The sequence below is a fragment of the Poecilia reticulata genome, linkage group LG4 (assembly GCF_000633615.1).
Source record: "Poecilia reticulata strain Guanapo linkage group LG4, Guppy_female_1.0+MT, whole genome shotgun sequence".
Taxonomy (NCBI): Eukaryota; Metazoa; Chordata; class Actinopteri; order Cyprinodontiformes; family Poeciliidae; genus Poecilia; species Poecilia reticulata.
Window position 1 is genome coordinate 11,399,028 of NC_024334.1, and position 20,317 is coordinate 11,419,344.

General features: G+C 36.1%; 1 protein-coding gene across 2 annotated transcripts; it reads left to right on the forward strand.

Moving 5' to 3' along the window:
- Positions 1-677: 677 nt before the first annotated feature.
- On the forward strand, positions 678-20,043 carry LOC103463346 (dipeptidyl peptidase 9-like). Of its 2 annotated transcripts, none has more exons than XM_008406635.2 (21): positions 678-843; positions 3,040-3,130; positions 4,458-4,702; positions 6,349-6,461; positions 7,097-7,270; positions 8,935-9,103; positions 9,177-9,287; positions 9,821-9,949; positions 10,859-10,920; positions 11,001-11,101; positions 11,198-11,375; positions 12,652-12,811; positions 12,888-12,967; positions 13,669-13,839; positions 14,588-14,720; positions 14,848-14,993; positions 15,998-16,144; positions 16,835-16,987; positions 17,091-17,233; positions 18,114-18,225; positions 18,946-20,043. In XM_008406635.2, exons 2-21 carry the CDS (start codon positions 3,075-3,077, stop codon positions 19,036-19,038), a joined length of 2,676 nt encoding a protein of 891 aa, XP_008404857.1. In that variant the 5' UTR covers positions 678-843; positions 3,040-3,074; the 3' UTR covers positions 19,039-20,043. The 2 variants fall into 2 exon arrangements, with proteins under 2 accessions (XP_008404857.1, XP_008404858.1); XM_008406636.2 differs by lacking the exon at positions 678-843 and adding an exon at positions 2,020-2,123.
- Positions 20,044-20,317: the final 274 nt, after the last annotated feature.

Sequence of the window (20,317 nt, forward strand, 5' to 3'; positions counted from 1 at the left end):
GCTAATTGCTAGTGACTAGTCTGAAGGAGCCTAATGGGCGAGCCTGAAGACGGAAGCTTGGAAACTGCAGTGCCTGAAGGTGATGTTGGGTCCACCCAGGGATTTTGTGCAGCTGAATGGTTCCCATGGGAGATTAAATTACTTTTCATGCAAAGAATTAAGGCAACACTCCAGGTATGTTTTTGATGAGGGAGTAACATTATAACATGATCTAAAGCTCAAAAAGCAAATTTTACACAATGCTACCCCTTTAAACTTGCAATGCACCAATTCACACCTACTGATCTGTAGACTACCTATTAATGTACTTTAATTTGCATGAGTAAAATAATTTTTCCTCAGTGGTTAGGGCACCAAAATGGCCCCAGCCCAGGAGCCCACATTCTTGTAAATCCAGCCCTGGCTGCTACTCTTCTATTGGCCTCCACATGTGTGTGTTGGCTGGGTATTTATATCGGGAATTACTCAAATTACCATTAACTACAACAGCAGTCATACTTAGATTTATTATTTAATTAAAAAAGAAAGATTTCTTGTGTTAAAAGTAGACTTATTGTTTTTAAATTTAGACTAATAAATCATAAATTCAAGGTGTATTTGACATAATCTTTTTTTAAAAATGTTTTAAATAATTTTTCATTGCTGAATTTCCGTGCCCCAATATATCCGGGGTAAAGGTTTCAGTGTGATTTCCACTCGCCGTCTCTTTCCGCGTTGCTCACGTATTAGCATTGAGCGGCTAGCTGCTCTCCGGGAAAGTTGCCCACTTCATCGGCTTATTCGGCTCTGACTCCCCACTTGGACCACAACACCTAAACCGAGAGGAGGAGACAAACTTTCAAGGTCTGTGGGCAGAAAGTGTAAACGACGTTAACTCCGTTTCCATCTGTTTTGATCCTGTTAACTGTGCGTGTTGTGCTAGCTAGCTTAAAACTCAACGGCTGATGATACATTGACTGGGTCGAAACCGAAATTTCAAGAACCCGGAGCGGGTTTATAAGAACGTTTGTCATGGTTTAGTGACGGGACACCTTCAATCAGATGTTTCCTGTCACTCAGAGAGTCACTTCAAGTTTTACCGGAGTGTCAAACTGAGTTTATATTCCTGCTGAGATTGTTTTCAATGTCATAATTCAGAATGGATAAAAGCTGAGGAAGTTTCACATTGATAAACTGTTAAAATCTAACACTCTATTCTGTACAAACTATAGGTTTACATCAACAAAAATGAATCATAATTATTCATATTCACTCGAGTGTGTAGTCAGTTTGTAACCTTTAACACCTGAAAAACCATTTTTGTCTTCAGTCCTGCTTGTTAAAACCTAGAGCTGCAAATGTAAAATGATCTGTTGAATAGAGAAAATTTAGAGTTTTTGTTGAGAAATGGTAGATATTGAAAATTGTTTTTAGTTTATTAAGTAAAGAAAAACATAAAACTTCTGCAAAAAGAAGATGGATATATTTCCTTCTATGGAAAATTGTGTAAACAAAATGACAAGAAAACAGATTATAAAATGTATTATTGTTACTTTTAGTGTCATACATTTGAATTTCAATCAATGTACATTTTTTAAATTATATCTATCTTCAAAAATTGGTTCTTAATCATTTTTAGCCAGTTATTAAGAACCATTTTAGGCTCTGGAGGCCTACCATAAAAAATAAATGAGAGTAATACTAAAAGGTTTATGCATTTCAGCAACTCAATTCATTAAGTGCAACATATTATGTAGATTAATTGTATGTAAACTTATGCTTACAAATATTTTAATGGATTTTAATTCGACTTAAACAAGATTTTCCATTGGTTTGCTAAACCTATTCAGATGTACTTAAAAAGTGTTAATAATTCAATCATTTAGCTGATTTATTTTGGTAAATGAAGCTGAATTTCCAGGTCATTTAGGCCAGAAACAGGCAGCAGGAGACATCCTGCAGTACAATATGGAGTTACAGTGTAATATTTACCACCGTTGTGACACAGACGTCAAGCTGTCAGGGCGCTGCTGCTGATTCACACATGGTGAGAAACCAGAACATTGGCACGATCAACTGAAGAGGACTGGATCCTCCAGGAAGCAGCTTAGGGAGAACTGTCACTGTTTTCAGCATTTGATCAGGTAGGGCTGGGCGATCAATCCACTTTATTGATTAATCACAGTTTTGGTTTTTGAAGGGCAATTTTCTTCGAACATTTATTTTCCCCACGAATGCCCTTATTGGGTTTCTCAGAGTGATGTCAGCGCACTCAGGGCGGCCATCTTGTTCCACAAGTGTTTTTTACAGCTTCTGTTTATTTGGACTTTGAATTTAGATCAACTTTACGATGGAATACAAGCTAAAAAATTTTTTATTTCAGTTACAAGAATAAAGTCATAATATTACAAGAATATAGTCGACATAATGCGAGGATAAAGTGTTAATATTACCAGAATAACGTTGCAATATTAGTAGAATTAAGTAATAGTAATAGTTTCAACATGAAAAATAAAAAAAAGTTATATTTTGGTTTTCGTTTTACAGATAAGAAAAGAAAAAATATTTCAACAGGTTATCAAATTATTATCAGCAGCAGGACTTTAAAAGAGAATCTATTTTGAAGACAGAACCACAAACTGAGCTGATTTCTTCGCATGTTTACATTTTTGCCATTTTTTTCTTGTAATTTTCAGACTTTTTTCTGGTAAAATTACATTATCATTGCTCAAATTCTGACTATAAGGCATGGTCCTAATACTCTGTCGCACAACTCACAGAAGAGAAGATTGAAAATATTTTAGTTCAAAAAGAAGAACGTTTTAGAAAAGAAACTGAGAAAAAAAAACGGATTAAAGTTGCATATGGTATGAAAAAATCAGATTTTATTTTTAAGCTGTATCGCCCAGCCCCAATATCAGGCTCTGGTTCTGTGCCAATGTGTCACAAAAGTAGCTTTCCGTTAGGCTCCGTCTGTAAACATTTAGAAATGCTTGTTATTTCAGAACAAGCCTTTTTATTTCGTTTCTATAATTTTCATGTCATCACCTCGTTTTGCAGGTGGTCGGATCTGGATCAAGGTTGTTAAACAGTTAATGCACAAGATAAAGAGGCTGAAAACCGACGACAAAACAGAAGACGGCCAGGAAAGGTGAGAGGTTTTTATTTATCTGGTTCCACTTCTCATTTATTTAAAAGAATATACGTACATAAATTGTTTTACATTGTTTTAAGTAGGACTGAAATTATGGATTATTATCAATTATGGAAATAAGAATCAACTAATTTAGTAATTGATTAATCATTAACTGGAGTATTCAAACTGCTAAAAAAGGCAATTTGCTGAAAAAACAACACAAAAACTGTACAAAATATATTACGACTTGCATTTTAAGATGAAAAACCTTCTTTGTAAATATGTTTCACCCAGAACTCCTCAAGTGGAAAAGATTTTGCTTAAAGTGGCTCAAATTCTTTAAAAAATCCAATTGAGCAACTTTTTAAAATCTAATTATTAATCTGTTATTACAAAGAAATAGTCGAAACGTTTCACATGTTGCTTGAAGTATTTTTTTTTTTTTTACCTGCAAATAATCAAGCTCTCACTAAAGGAATACTGTTGTTCCATTTTAAGCAATAAAATGTTAATTTTCTTATTTAAAAAGAGAATAAATTATCTTTTAACGTGTTTCTAATATTGTATAAAAACGGCTTTGATGAAAAATCTGCAGAATGTTACAGTTTTTTCATTTGTTTAATCGTCAGAATAATTGATTACTCAGATTCTCATTTGCTGCAGCTCTAGTATCACAAATCAATCCATTTTTACGATTCTAGTTTTATACTCTTCTTGGTAAGATTCTCAAAAAGATGTTTAGTCGTGATGTTCGACACCACCGATTCCTTTCCAATCTGATACTGGGTAAAATTGAATCTGATACCGATCTAATACCGGTAATTTGTGCAAAAACATTTAATTTTCCTGTTAAATCTAAAAAAAAACAAAAAAACATTTCGTTATTTAAAATCTTGGCTTCATAAAAATATACTAGACATCCCTCTTCATTTTAAACTCAGAAGTACATTGAAGTTGAAGCCTCATTCACTACAGCCAACCTCTTTTAACAACAAAGAAAAATCTTTAAAAGAATAAGCTGTTGCAAACTAAAAGAACAATAAATTGGTACTACTGAAATAAAGCATTAATTATTATGAACAACTATAAAAATGCAAGCTGAAATATCTCCATGCTTGATTTCTTCTATGATCTGTCATTGAGTCTGAGTGACTGAGCAGCAGGACGCTTTACACGTTTACCAGGCGGAAGAAAAAGTAGTTCCCTTCATCCCTGTCTCCTGTCCTCCTCTTAAGAAACATTATTTCAAATTACTGACATATTGAGAATTGATAAAGGCCTGGTAATGGAAGCATCGGTATGTCAGCATCCAGTGTTTAGATAAATCTTCTTGTGTCGGCAGCATCAGAGACTCACTGGCAGGCATGACGGGAGTGGATGAGCTCTCAGACAGCACAGAGGTGGTGGAGATGGAGGACGTGAATCCCACCCAGTTCCAGGTGGAGAAACACTCCTGGGACGGCCTGCGGAAGATCATCCACAGCAGCCGCAAAAACACCGGAATGGTCATCAACAAGGCGCCGCACGACTTCCAGTTCGTCCAGAAGGACGAGGCCAGTCCGCACTCCCATCGCATCTACTACCTCGGTAAGAGCGCAAACCAGCAGAAACAGGTTTTTATTTCTGTATAGGATCGAGGTAGAGAAAAATAGCAACAGTTTGTTTTGTTGTCCAAAATGTTTGCACAAGGAGCCACAGTTTATTTTCATTTCTTTCAGTTAAAAATACAAAATAATTTGTGAATTCACTCCTTCTTACCTGCAACAATTGTAACATTTATTTTAATTAAAAAGGTCCAAAAAGAGCCTCAAAGTTGGACAAATTGTTAATAAGGACTATTTCCTTATTTTTGTTGCAATTTATTCAGCAACAAAAATAAGGAAATATCTTTGAAAACCTTTAACTGTATTTGGCTGATTTTAATTATTGGGTTTGACTACGTCTGTTTTTGAGTAAAAAGTCACTGGAGATTTGTGGCCCATTTTATTTTGCTTTCATTAAAATGAAAGCAAAAATAATAATAACAAATAATGGAAGAAAGACTTATTTTGAACGCGTCTTAGTAAGAAAATCAGTATACTGCATGGTAAATTAAAATTATTACAGTAAACTTATTGTTTCAATTCAGGTTATTATTATGTTTTTGAAGGTAAAGTTTGTTTAGAGACATTATAATCCATTTTATTTGTGGTTTTGCTCGTGTGTGGTTTTATTTCTGTTTTGTTTATTAATTTTTAATATTTTAAATATCTTCCAGCTCTAGTGTTAACAGCTCATCACAAAATTAAAGTTTATTGGTCTTTGAGAGCAAGAACCTTTGAAAAAGGTCTCAAAGCAACAGTGTTATCGTTTACTGCCGTCATTTCTGGGACAGTTTATTTATCGTGATTTAAGATTTCAATATTTGTTGTTGAAAATCTCAAACCATCTGCATCGTCTCCATTTAAATCAATCCTCACCTGCATCCAGGGGCCACGTTAAGCTGCTCTGAGGGCCAGAAATGGCCCCCAGGCCACACTTTGGACGCTCAGAAAACCTTTGTGAAATAATAATTAAAAAAAGAAAATGAGAAAATGCCACTGTTAACATAAAATTGCTCCACTAACTATTATTGTTCTCCTAGAATGTCATATAGGCTGAACTCGGTAGGAAGGGAAAGCAACAAATTAATTGACAAAACTTACAATATTGAGCGTTTTGTGTTTGCCTTTGAAATAGGAATCAAAGTAAATGTCAGAAACTGCATTAAAATAAAGCCCATAATACATCTAGAAGCTGAATGTTCTGGTGTCTTCTGCTGGTTCTGTGGATCCAGTCATGTGCGTCAAGAGAATCCGGCCTGATTCTGTTTACGAACCCGTTTCATGTCCGCTGAGCCGCGCAGGCTGCTTCCTGTGTGCAGCTGGAGAAAATGGGGAACACACACTGGGACACAATTTGTGCTTTGTAGGCATAATTCAGTTTTTCCATTCGGTGTTAATCGAGGTCAGACGGTCTGCTGCAAGAAACGGGAAACTCTTAACGTTTCATTTAATGTCTAATGTTTCAAAGCAATCGGCGGCCAATCAGTCGGATTGTGTTTCAGTTTTTTAAGTGTTTGTCAAACCACTTAATTATGAATCATTAAGTGTTAAAGGCTCACAAACCTGGACAGAAATGAGATTTTATTTAGAAACTTCTGCCACCGTTATCTGGAGTTGATCTGACAGATCTCTGGTGTTTCTTCCCGACAGGAATGCCTTACGCCAGCCGAGAAAATGCTTTGCTCTACTCCGACATTCCCAAGAAGGTCCGCAAAGACGCGCTGCTCGTTTTGTCATGGAAATCGATGCTGGACCATTTTCAGGTAAAGAGAGGTCGTGGTGGTACATCTGTGATCAGTTATTGAATTAATCGTCAACTAATTTAGTAATCGATTAATCGTGAACTGAAGTATACAGACTCAAAACAAAGTTTCAGAACAGAAACTGTACAAAAGTTTATACATTTTGCATTTAAGATAAAAAAAAATCCTGTTTGTAGAAATTTTCTATCCAGACCTCAAGTGTTAGCTTTAGCTTCAACCAGTTCAAATTCTGTTTAAAAAATCTGTTTTTATTGCTATTCAGTTGTTAATCTGTTTATCAAAAACTAAACAAACAGATCAACTCTACATTGTATTAATGTTCAGCAAAAACAAGTTGATGTTAGAAGAATGTTTGTTTTTATAGCACTTTAGGGAGTAAAATGTTTATTTTCCTTATTTAAAAAGGGAATTCATTTGTTTATTTGCATCTTTTTACATATTTTAATGTTATACAGAAGGAGTTTAAGTGGTTAGATGAAAAATATTTTAAAGTAGAGCAAACAGAAAGCAGCTGCTGTGTCTCGTCTTGTCCCGCTGTTTCTTTTTTTTTTTTTCTCCAACCCTCTGAGCAAACGCTTTCTGACCTCGCTGTGATCGGCCTGGTTTGTCACGCTCTATGTCACCTCTGACCCCAGGCCAGTCCTCACCACGGGGGCTTCTCTCGGGAGGAGGAACTGCTGCGAGAGAGAAAACGTTTGGGGGTGTCTGGCATCACCGCCTATGACTACCACCAACCCAGCGGGCTTTTCCTGTTCCAGGCCAACAGCAGCCTGTACTACTGTCGGGACGGCGCCAGCAACTCTTTCATCGTGAGTTAAAGCACAAATACGTAATTTCAGGACTCCTTTGGGTTTATTTGGAGCTGAGAAATCCAGTCCATTGCATCGCAGTCGTCATCTTTGGAAAGTTAAAATATTTGGTTTTATGTCATTAATGTTTATGAGGTTCATCCGGTAAATAATGAGAATTTTAATTCAAAGTTGCATCAAAAGTGTAATTAATAAATGAAATCAGTCATAAACATTCATGAAGACTTCTTCATTTTCATGACAGGTGTTATTTCTATCCATCAGTCAATCAATCAGGTTTATTTGTCTGGCACATTTCAGCAACAAGGCAGTTTGAAGTGCTTTACGTTGTGTTTTTATAAAGTCATGGCACACTGCCAGCTTTTGATGCATTACATTTTGTCAAGTGGTGTCGTTACGCATCAAAATATTGATTAATGTTTCATTAACTATTTTTCAAAATCAACTCCAAACAGGTGGGTTTTTAGTCTAGATTTAAAGGCAGTCGGTGTTTAGGCTGTTTTGCAGTTTTCTGGAAGTTTGATCCAGATTTGTGGTGCATAGAAGCTGGATGCTGCTTCTCCATGTTTGGTTCTGGTTCTGCAGATGCATTTTAAACATCTGTAGTTCATTTAGCTCAGAAACTCTGGAGGAAAAATACATTTTTACAGATTATTATCCAGGGTAAAAATGTAAAAAGCGATTTATTTGAGAGAGCAGTCACTGATTTAATTTGATGAACGGATCCTTGGGTCCTTCGTAATGACAGAGCAGGAAATGCCTCCAGTCAAAAGGAGCGCTGCTTATTTTTGCACCCTGAAGGTTTCCTTTCTGCAGGCGCATAGAGATATAAAAAGGTCGTTACGGCCACCAGGGAAACTCCTGCTGCTGCTTTGTTCGCTGCAGCTGAAGCTTTTCCCACTGGAGGGACTCCCTCGGTTCATCAGCATGTAGAGAAAACATGCTGTGCAGTTTTCTGCCTTTATGCTCAGCACTTTGCTCACTTTGTCCTTGAACTTTGTAACCCTTAGAGATGTAAAATAATTTGTACAATATATAGTTTGACATAAATACTTCTGTTAACAGGCAGATTTTTATAAAAGTTCTAACAATATTATGTATTTTAATAAAAACAGATGTAATTATTTAATTTGTATGGCTCAAATGTTGAATAGTAATATAACAAAAATGAAATGTTACATAAAATTTTTAAATATATTCTAACCTCTTCAGACTTTTTCACATTTGGTCATGTTATAACTATAACCTTAATATGCTAACACAAAATAGCATAATTGCTAAATAAAATAAAAACAAGATGTTGTTTAAAATGTTTTTTTTTCTTTTAAACAAATAAAAGTATAAAAGTGTAATGTGCGTTTATTTTCAGCCCCTTTCATCAATACTTTGATTTACTTTTACTTTTTTCCATCAGCAGCTAAAAATAAACTTCCAGTTTGGACATGAAACTTAAATGTAATATAGAAATAATTGGCATTTGTGATGTTGAACACACTGACGTCAGGATAATTGTGAATTATTTTTCTGCTCCATTGTCTGCAGAATTAGTCATCTATTTTTGCTCGTTTCTCCTCGCAGCGTTTAGATATTTTTAAGTTCTGATCTTCTGTAAATTACTGATAAAAATAAAATACAGTTTTGTTGTTTGGCTTGTGTTTTTCCAGACTTCTCCGATGAACCCCATAGAGATCAAGAGCCAGAATTCAGGCACACGTATGGACCCCAAAATCTGCCCTGGGGACCCCAACTTCATCGGTTTCATCAACAACAACGACATTTGGGTGACAAACACAGAGACCGGAGAAGAGAGGAGACTCACATTCTGCCATAAAGGTCCGGACTGGATCAGATCACATTTTGTTCCTTTATTAAATGTGTTATTTTAATTTTGTTTTTGTTGTTGCAGGTATTAATAACCCTAAAGACGATCCTAAATCAGCCGGGGTCGCCACGTTTGTCACTCAGGAAGAGTTTGATCGCTTCACTGGTTACTGGTGGTCTCCAGCCGCACGCGAAGGTAAATATCATCATGTTTTTTGTGTGTGTTTTTTTTAATGTTTTGATGTTTTCAGAACTGTAATTACAAATTTGTTTCAATTTATTATTTATATTTTTGGCAGGAATTTAGAGGTGAACAGTTTTCTATTTTAGTCATAAATGCATCATTGAAAAGTTAATTTATTTTAATTTAAAATGGAGAAAGTCATACATAAATTTATAGAACAAATATTTGCTCCTAATTTTAATACGTTATTCTGCTAACATTTTGACTATTTTCATAATTAAATAAAAATTCTCGTAGTCTTGCCCAAATACTCTGCTGTACAGCTAACAGGATGATTGAAATAAAAGTCACTTTTTGAAAATATTTCCTCCCTTTTGAAAAATATTCTTTAGAAAGGAAGCAGAAAAATAACCAGAAATAAAAATCTGAAAATTAATTTCTCTAAGTGTAATCAACTGCAATCTGTTTTTAATTAAATTACTGAAATAAATTACCTTTTCAGTGATTGCCTAACGTTTTTCTGCTTGTGTTTTTCTTTGACTCAGAGCCTGATGGCGGTAAAACTCTGCAGATTCTGTATGAGGAGGTGGACGAGTCGAAGGTGGAGATCATCCATGTTCCATCTCCGGCTCTGGAGGAGCGGAAAACCGACGTCTACAGATACCCACGCGCAGGTACAAGGCCAAAAATAACTCTGGTTTTATCAGATTAACTAACTTTCCTGTCTATGAACCAGAGTCATGTTTTCAGGTTTTATTTACACAAGGGAAATACAGGCAGGTCAGAATCTAATTAACCAAGCACACAAGAAACACTAGGCGTCTGTTTGGTACTTGATCAATGTTGTTTCTTGTTTTTACAAGGCGTCCATGCATCCTGAAAAAGCCTTAAACGTGTGTATCTAAAATTAAGGCCTTAAAATGTCTTAAATTTGTGAAAGAAAATTGTTGGTCTTAGATACATAAATCACAGATCTTAAATTTTGTTGTGGCTTTTTAGGTTTTTTCTTATTGGACTTGTATATAAGTCAAAGGTTTGCAGACATCAAGGCTTTATTCAAGGCTTTAATGCTACCAGTAACAAACTGCTATACTTGCTAGCTAGCCTTTTTTGCATCTGTCTTGAGTAAGTGTAAACTTGTAGTGGGCTGGACGCTACTTTCTTACTACGTGCATTTTGTCAAAAAAAAAAAAGGCACTACTGGGGTTAAAGCTGCAGTATTTATCTGTTTTGATAAGGCAATAAATTACGGCGTATAAACGGTTTTCTGTAATAGTGAGTTGTTTTTCCGTCATTAGCATATTAGCAGTGCGTTCGCTAGGTTAACTGACAGCACTAAGACCCTCCTCCTGGTTCTGATTGGTTGTTTTTGATGGCAATGTTAGCACATGGAGTATGTGGAGGATATCGATATTTTCAGATCATCTGTCTCATATTATTCACAGAAATGTAAACAAATATGTAAAAACATATTTTATAGTACTGCAGCTGTAAGGCAGCAGAGAGCAATGTGCCATTTAAAACACAAAGCTGCTGCCAAGAACCGTTGGCAGGTTATGTAACAAAGTTTAATTACTTTTCAGGCAGTAACAATCCTGAAATCACTTTGAAGCTTGCTGAAATCAGGGCAGACAGCGTTGGAAAGGTGAGTCCTCGTTACGTTGTAGGTTTAACCTAGAAGTCCAGACGAAGATTCGACTGATGTGACGCCGTTTTCTTTCTCAGATCGTCAGCACGCAGGAGAAAGTGTTGCCTGTTCCTTTTAGCTGCCTGTTTCCCAACGTCGAGTACATCACCAGAGCCGGATGGACAAAAGACGGCCTATAGTAAGTTTGTAAAACTCAACCGTGGCTCAGTTTGCTTCACGGCTTAAGCTAAGCTTCCTGCTGCGAGTCACGGCTCTTCCTCTCCGTTTCTGTCAGCGCGTGGGCGGTCATGATGGACCGACGGCAGCAGAACCTTCAGCTGGTCCTGCTTCCTCCGGCGCTTTTCGTCCCGGCTCACCAGGACGAAGCGAAACGACAGGAGAGCCTGGAGGCTCTGGGCGACTCGGTCCATCCCTTCATCATCTACAGAGAAACCAGCGACATCTGGATCAATGTGAGCTCCTGACCACAGATTTGTCTCGGACTGTCTTACAGCTGCACTGCAGAAAAATTAAACGTTGCTTAAAGAAACATTAGTGTTATAGATTTTATTTTCTGTCACACTTAAAAAGTTCAGATCAGGAATCTGCAGCCTTAATCTTTAAATGAGACATTTTGCCTTCAGTCCAGATGAATAACACTAAGTTTTATTTGTTTTGATAAATATCTGCTGAAGAACCATCATTTTATTTCTGCTTTTAAATTTTAAAATAGAGATATAACATTTTTGCAATAGTGTGAACAGATACATTTTCTTCTATCTTCATCTTTGTGAGAAATATAACTTTATTTTATTTCTTCCACTTGAAATCGAATTTAAAAATCTTTTTCTGCCGAATAAAGCTGATTTCTGAAAGAATGTTTCCAACTTAATGGCAAAAAGAAAGGAAAAATAGATTTAAAAATATTAGTTCAAAGAACCATCATTTTATTTCTGCTTTTAGATTTTAAACATTTTTGGATGTTATGAAGTGGATGGATAAATTTTCTTCTATACGAGGGTCTGCAGCTCCTGAAATACAATGGTTCTTAATAAAAAGTAATACATTTTAAATTTGTTATTAAATTTATTAGATATAATAACATTTTTAAAAGTGTTTGATTAAACAAACACTTTAAAAAAGTGTTTATTATATCTAATAAATTTAATAACAAATTACATTTATTAATAACTAATTAATACAGCAGTTTATTGCTGTAAGTTACAGCAATAATTGCTGTAAATTTCCACAAAATAATGACCCAAAAGAGCCAGTAATGTGTTTTAACTACTTTTTTCCCTTTTTTTGTGATTAGTTTGTACGTTTTTAGTCAGAAATCAGTTTTATTGGACACAATTGTGATTTCAAGTGGAGGAAATAAAATAGTCAAGTACCAACATACTATAGAAGAAGATGTATCCATATGCATTGTTGGGAAAAAAAAATCTCCATCTCTCCTTATTTTAAAGTATTAAACAAAAATGAAATAATAGTTCTTTAAATATATTGCAGATATTTATCAAAAAACAGACTATTCATGCTTGTAAACCCTCCAGTGTGTCTGAATTAAACGAGTGAGGTAATATTCATCCACAGTGATGTCACGGACACCAACATCATTGAAAACAACCTTTAGTTTTTATTTAGGCTGTCAGATGTTAACATTTGTTGATCTGAAGAATTTAACGGTAACAAACAGGTAAAAATCGAACAAATCCACGCAAACATCCCTGTTTGTTTGTGTTGCAGGTGCACGACATCTTCCATCCTTTCCTCCAAACGTCTGATGACGAGTTCACCTTCATCACAGTAAACGAGTCTAAAACGGGCTTCTGCCACCTGTATAAGATCACCGCAGCGTTACAGCGGGGCAAATTCGACTGGGCCAAAGGATACACTCACTCTGCAGGTAACGCCTCACAGCAGCATTATGAAGAAGAAACATTATAATATTCTGGTTTAAATATGACATTTTCTTCCATCAGATGATTTTAAGTGTCCAGTTAAAGAGGAGGTGACGGTGACCAGTGGGGAGTGGGAGGTGCTGGCCAATCATGGAGCAAAGGTGAAGCTTCACCCCAATTAAACTTTTAGTAAACATCTCAAGCTTTTACAGCTAATAAAGTCAATATTTTCCTGTAATAAGTAAAGCTATTTGTACAACCTTGGGATGCAAGTTATCAGTTAATGAGTTGATCTAAAGTTGATTAAATGATAAGCAGCTGTTTTTTTTTTTTTTAAACTTGTTTTTTTCTTGCATCAAGAAGGAACATGGAGTTTATAAATTTTAAAAAGTGCATAGTAGTTTAGCAGTTTAAGCTGTCATGAATTCAAAATAAACTTTTTTTCTTTTCTCCCATTATTAAACTTGGACATATTTTTCAAACAAATAAAACAGGAATTGGGTTGCTTAATCTAAAAAAAGGAAAAATATTAAATACTTAATCCACCAAGACATTTAAGTGGCGCCCTCTGCTGGATGGCGACTAAATCACAGCCAGAAGGTCTGAGTGGGTGTTGTTAGTTAATCGATTGGATGAAATTTGATCTACTAAACTATTTATTGACAGTTGATTGTTTGCTTGTTACAATCCCAAGTGGAAACTATTTTTCCATCAAGACCTGTGAAATATAGGGAAGTGTCTTCTCAAAGAGGCCTTCCCAATCTGTAAATTGATGTAAATGATGAAATTTAATCTAGATTAACAGGGCAAAGCTCTTTAGTAACAAACTCTGGATGTTCTTGTTGTCTGATTTTTGGTGCAGCGGTCTTGCAGCCCTCAGATTTGGGTTGACGAGGCGGCGAAGCTGGTTTACTTCCAGGGTACCAAAGACTCTCCTCTGGAGCATCACCTGTACGTGGTGAGCTACGAGACGCCGGGTGAAATCGTCAGACTCACCAAACCCGGATTCTCCCACAGCTGCTCAGTGAGCCAGGTACCGACTGACACAAATGAATTATCTGGTTTACGTTTCCTGCCTGAGGTTTGAATTAGGCCATATTTTACCTGTTAATTTAGATAATTAAATGTTTAATTTGAAGGAAATTGAGAAGTAGAGTTCTCTGATCTCTGCTTCATTTAACGGTTAAACATATTTCTGTTTGGTTCTTGTGTAGATTATAGATAGGGCTGGGTGATAAATCAGTTTTATTTATTAATCAGATTTATGGTTTTTGACGATTTGATTTTTGGAAAATCTGGAATCTTTTGGTTTCCATAGATCAGAGTGATGTCAGCGCTCCCAGGGTCGCCATCTTGTTTGCGTGTTTTAATCTTGACAATGAAATATAAAATATAAAGGCCAGGCTAAAAGGTTTTCTTTTAATTACGAGAATAAAGACATATCATTTTTTTCTTATTAAATTAATTTTAATTTCTTCTGGTAAAAATGCATCTTTATTCAGCTAATAATTATGACTGTATTCTCTTAATTAAAAAAAAAATCCTGTAGCCAGGCTCTGTTGTACAACTCGCAGAACAGATGACTGAAATAAAAGCCACTTTATGAGATTTGAAGCTTTTTTTTTAGAAAAGAAAACAATACAAAAAAATTATTAAAATCAGATGTGTATGAAAAAAATCGGATTTTATTTTAATATCGCCCGGAACCAATTATTGATTTCTTAATAAATCTGAAATGTTATGGGTGATTAATTTAGCTTTTTCTTTCTTTCTCCACACAGACCTTTGATATGTTTATTAGCCACTACAGCAGTTTGACCACCGCTCCCTGTGTTCACATCTATAAGCTGGCCGGGGACGGCGACCCGCTGCACAAAGAACCTCAGTTCTGGGCCAGCATGATGGAGTCTTCTGGTGCTGCTTTATATCTTAAACTAATTTAATTATGGTTGATAATTCAGCTCAAACATAATGCAGGATTAATATTTATGGCAGATATTGCTATGTGACAGAAGTTTAACGTCCTGTGTTTTGTTTTTAGCGTTCCACTTTGATGCTCCGCCTCCAGAAATCTTTAGCTTCACTGGGAAGTCGGGCTTTGAGCTCTACGGCATGTTGTACAAACCAAACAACCTGGTGCCTGGAAGGAAGCATCCCACTGTTGTTTTTGTCTACGGTGGCCCTCAGGTTTGATCTCTTCCACTTTAAAATAAACATTGCAATCAATAGAACAAAGAAGGGCTCCTTTGTAATGTACACAGCTAGTCTGAAATATTAATATGTGGCCAGAACAAAGAAAAAGCTACATGTAAAGGGAAGAAGACCAATCAGCTCTCATTTTATTCTTGATTTTTCCACAAATTAATACTAGATTAATCATGTCAGATGATTTCCAACTGTTTTGCATATAGTCTCTCCATTGTCAAAACTGTTTATTTTCATCTGTTGAGATAATCCTGTACACTCAATCCAGATTTAAAGAGGATCTATTACAAAATTCTTATTTTATTTTTTTACTTCCATTTGGGCCTCAACTGCTTCCAAACGCTTAACAGAACCACCCAGCCGCTTTTTGGCAATAAGTTCATATTTAATTTTTTTTATTGTCTGGAAAAGGAACCTTCCATAAAGTCGCTGCACCGTTGCTTAGCAACCCCAGCCAAGCCTCGGCCCGTTACCTAGCAACCCTCTATTAATTCCAATAGTGTTTCAGAGATTTAAGAACTTGTTGCAATATATTCATTTCAGTTTACTAATGGACCAAATTCTAAGTCTTAATTAAAAAGCTCAAATCTAAACAGGACGCAGATTGTACTGTGATAAATATACGTAGAAAAGGAGAATTTAATTTCTGAATGAAGACGCTCTTGTTTGTGATGACATAACTAGTTCATTTTCTTCAGAATTCATTCTATACAGGGAGATATGGAGAAGCTCCAGCAAACCTGAACAGTTATAAACCATTAAAGTGCATCATCTCATTTTCCATTTTATTTTTGATTTCATTCACTCAGTAAATGCAACTAAAATTAATCAAGACTGAATATGAGCAGAAATAATTGTAAACTTGTGTCTGCAGTGATTAAACGGATCTGAACTGTGACTAAAACTGCAGCACATTTTAGTGAAGCGACTCTGATCAAAGCTACATTAAGATGTGTTGTAGAATTAACCCTTTGCTCTCCTTCCAGGTGCAGCTGGTGAATAACTCCTATAAAGGAGTGAAGTACCTGCGGCTAAGTACGCTAGCTTGCCTGGGTTACGTGGTGCTGGTCATCGACGGGCGGGGATCCTGCCAGCGAGGACTCAAGTTTGAAGGAGCTGTGAAGGATAAAATGGTAACTTCAAAAACCTGATGTTTGTTTTAGTGATCGATTAATCGATTATTTTAACGATTAATCAGATTTTTTAAAGTTAATCATTTAAGTCTTTTTATACAATACTAGAAATACATTGAAATATGCAAAAAAATTATTCTGTTCCTTTCATTGCATAAATTTCAACACTTCCTTTAGTGTGTACTTGATAATTTGAAGAAATTTGAAAATCTTAGTCTTTTCTGCTTGACCTAAAATCTATGCATTGTAGGGCTAATCTGTGGACTATTTTTTGGATTAGCCAATTATAAAAGAGTAGCAAAATGAAGATTTTATTTTATTTTTTTCCACAGAATTTGAACCAGATAAAGCAAAAAATTAACTCGTGTAAGGAGTTCTGGGTCGAACATATTTACAGATAAAGACTGTTTTTTTTATGTTAAATGTAGATTGTAGATATAATTTTATACAGTTTGGCTTAATTTCTGTGTTATTTTTTCAGCAAATAGCATTTTTTTTCCCCACACTGATTACTCAGTTTGTTGACGATTAATATCTGATGAATCATTTCAGCCCTAGTAAATCATTACTTACATCAAATTTAGAGATTTGTTTTGAAAAAATTGCACCAGCCAATCTGCTGCCAGTGTTCTGTGTAGAAAATTAGATGTTGAAGAGAACGGTGAGTATAATCGGTTCCTCTTCATCCAGGGTCTGGTGGAGATTGACGACCAGGTGGAGGGTTTGCACTATATTGCTGACAAGTACAAGTTTGTGGACCTGAGCCGCGTCGCCATCCACGGCTGGTCGTACGGAGGATTTCTCTCCCTCATGGGCCTCATCCACAGACCGGACATATTTAAGGTGACAGCAGGAAATCAGAAACGTTTAGTGTCTTCCGTCCGTTTCTCTAATTGATGCAGGATCAATCAGACGTGATTTCAGGTTCATTTTGTGTGTTGATCAGGTCGCCGTCGCCGGAGCGCCGGTGACTCTGTGGATGGCGTATGACACCGGCTACACGGAGCGATATCTGGACACGCCGGAAAAAAACCAGAAGGGATATGAAGCTTGCTCCGTCGCTCTGCATGTTGACAAACTTCCCAACGAGTGAGACCTCCTAATAAAACACCAGCTCACGCTTTCATAAACAACTTTTACCTAAGCAGATTATATTGATGCCTAAGCCTCATCGGGGGAGCATTTTTACCCTCATGAGTCCTGAATGAACTATTTATTGATTTGCACATTCTGTAGGTTTTTCATTAATTGATTAAACATTTTGAAAATACATTAAAAGATCCAAAATAAACAGCTCAGTTCCTAAATAAGAAAATTAACATTTCATTGCCTGAAGTGCAATATCGTAATATTCCTCTAGTGAACATTTGATAATTTGTAGCAAATGATGCTAAACTTATCAATACAGCCCACAGCTGATCTGGTGATTTAGTTTTGATTATCTGACTAATAATTGGACAGCAAATGCACCTAAAGGAGATTATTTTTTACAGACTTTGAATGAGGTGAAGCTAAAACTATGTCACTAGTTTCTGGGTAGAATATATTTACAGACCAGGAAGGTTTTTTTTATATTAAATATAGTCTGTATTGCTTCAATGTGTTTTTATTCGATTAAATTTTGAGTCTGTTTGCTACAGTTGATAATTAATCAATGACTAAATTAGTTGATGATTATTTTAATAGACAATCAGATTAATTGCTTCAGGACTCCACCAAAACTTACTGACAGATTTAGCCATTTTGAATGCAGAAAGAGATTTTTTTTTAGATTTCACTTAGTCTGTTTATTCACTTTTCACAGAAAATATTTTATTTTACAAGTTTTCTTGAGGTTGGCTTGACAATTAAGTAAATCTGATGCTTGTTTTATATTACCAGCAGTAATGCCACTAAGTGGTAACCGCTACTGCTAATGAGTCTGTAAATAAATAAAAATGGCCGACATGCATCTCTGTGCGCGTTGCAGGCCGAACCGACTGCTGATCCTTCACGGGTTTCTAGACGAGAATGTTCACTTCTTCCACACTAACTTCCTGGTGTCTCAGCTCATCCGAGCAGGAAAGCCGTACAGCCTTCAGGTACGTTGATGAAACCTGCGCTGATGTTTGACTGGAGAAAAGATTTTAACCAGGAACGGAGACCGACTCCGGATCAGAACCTCTGGAACATCTGGAGTCGGATGAGTGAAGATTGTTTTTGGAAAAGCAAAAGAGATTCTGGAAAGAGATTTGGATTCATTGGCCTGTTTCTAAATGTTCCATCCATCCATCTGTTCATCCAGTTTGTTTTTTAACAGTTTTAAGTTTGGAGCCTCATTTCAATAAAATATCCAACATAAATTTGCAGCAAACATTAATAATTTGAGTTTTGAAATTAGTTAATTTTTGTGTAAAAAAAACTCACTATTTATCAGTATTTAGTTGCTTTTTTAGCGTAGCGTAGATTTTGTTTTGAACGCTAAGATGTCCAAAAACATTTCAAGGCCACATTCTAACTTTTACATTTTATACTTTAAAATGTTTCATTTTGATGGTCTTGAATTTGTTGCAGTACCATAAGATGAAGGAACAAATGTTTAAAAGTAATTAGTTTCATTCAGATTTTTCAAGTAAACAAAAAACACAAACATAACAAAACAGCAGAAATGGTTTAAAATAACTTGAGATCATTTATTGATTGAATACAATCTTGCTGAGCTGGAATGTCCAAAATGGCTGCCAGATGTTTTGAAAGGACTTGTTTTCTCCTTGTGCATCAAACGCATCATTTAATGTATTTTTCTTTTACCGTTTCTGCAGATTTATCCCAACGAGCGCCACAGCATCAGGTGTCCGGAGTCCGGGGAGCATTATGAGATCAGCCTGCTGCACTTCCTCCAGCAGAACCTCTGATAAGCCTCTCCACACGCCTTCCTCACCTTCCCTTCCTTCCTGCCTCTCTTTTCTCAGCATTTATCCAAACCTGCTTCTCCACTTTACTTGACTTTATGATCAGCTGAATGCAATCTACTCCGAACTTCATCATGCCTGCAGAGCCGTTCACCAGTCTTACAGTCGCAGCAGCATTTTCAGCATCAAAATGTTGCTGGAATATCAGATGTTTGGTTGCCTTTCACGTATAATTCAGGAGTAAAGCGAACGGCTGTGTTAATCTCTGCCGCCAGCAGAGGTCGCCGTTCACCCGGATCATGAAACGATAAAGACTTTTTATTTTCTTTGTGTTGAAATCCAGCAACAGGAGCAAGTTTTGATGTTTAAAATGCTGCCTTATGTAACAGAATACACATGTGGACCATTTACAACAATGTTTTGATTTGTTGGGGTTTTTTAGTGCCATTTAATTTTATATTTTGAAATATAAAATTAAATGCAACTCATTTCTGTGAATCAAAGCTCACTTTTCTGTCTCTGAATACAAACTGGTGTGATTTCAGCACCCCTGTTGCACACTTGATCGTGTTTTGCTATGAGATTTGTGTCTTATGCCTGTCACAGGTTGTTTTTTTATGCAGTTATTCCAGAAAAATTATATAAATTCCACATTTTTATTAGGTTGTACTATTTAAAAAAAAAATCTTCTAGAAATGTTGGGAGTTATCTGGGACCTGTTCTTGATCGCTTGCTTTAACTTCCTGAAGAGCTTTCCTTTCTCCTGCTGCTGAGGACTTTTTGCACAGTACATTATATTTACCTTTGTGCCAAGAAGCTGACCTGAACGATGATGTTTGAGACAACTGAGGTGCCTTGCAGAGTTTAGGAGCACCTGCTCACATTGAAAACAAATCAGGGAATCAGTCAGAAGACTCAACGCCTTGTTATCATCTGCTGAACTTAAATGTTATAAATGTACTCTCAGTTATTGAAGAAATAAACTGAAGCGAACAATCTCCCCCTCTACGCCGGTCTTTGTTTTATGTTTTATAAGCTTTCAGTTTGTATCCAGTTTGTATCCTAAAGGATTAAACTGAGCACATCTTCACACCATCCCAATAGCTTTTGTATTAGTTAGTATTTTATATTCGCATGTTGTGATGGGGAACCTGCAGTAACTGCCCGCTGCTCTATGATGGCCTGTTTTTCAGATTGTAACTGACGTTAAGGGCCGAGTGTTTGTGCGACTTGAAAACCTCAACATGAACTTTTAATAAATATAAATATAACTGAACCCAGA

What these genes read in the sequence shown, in the direction of transcription:
- LOC103463346 (XM_008406635.2), top strand. Translation starts at nt 3,075, where the DNA reads ATGCACAAGATAAAGAGGCTGAAAACCGACGACAAAACAGAAGACGGC. An exon ending in TTGTCTACGGTGGCCCTCAG is followed by an intron (nt 14,994 to 15,997) that starts GTTTGATCTCTT and finishes CTCTCCTTCCAG; the next exon opens with GTGCAGCTGGTGAATAACTC. An exon ending in GAGCTGTGAAGGATAAAATG is followed by an intron (nt 16,145 to 16,834) that starts GTAACTTCAAAA and finishes CTCTTCATCCAG; the next exon opens with GGTCTGGTGGAGATTGACGA.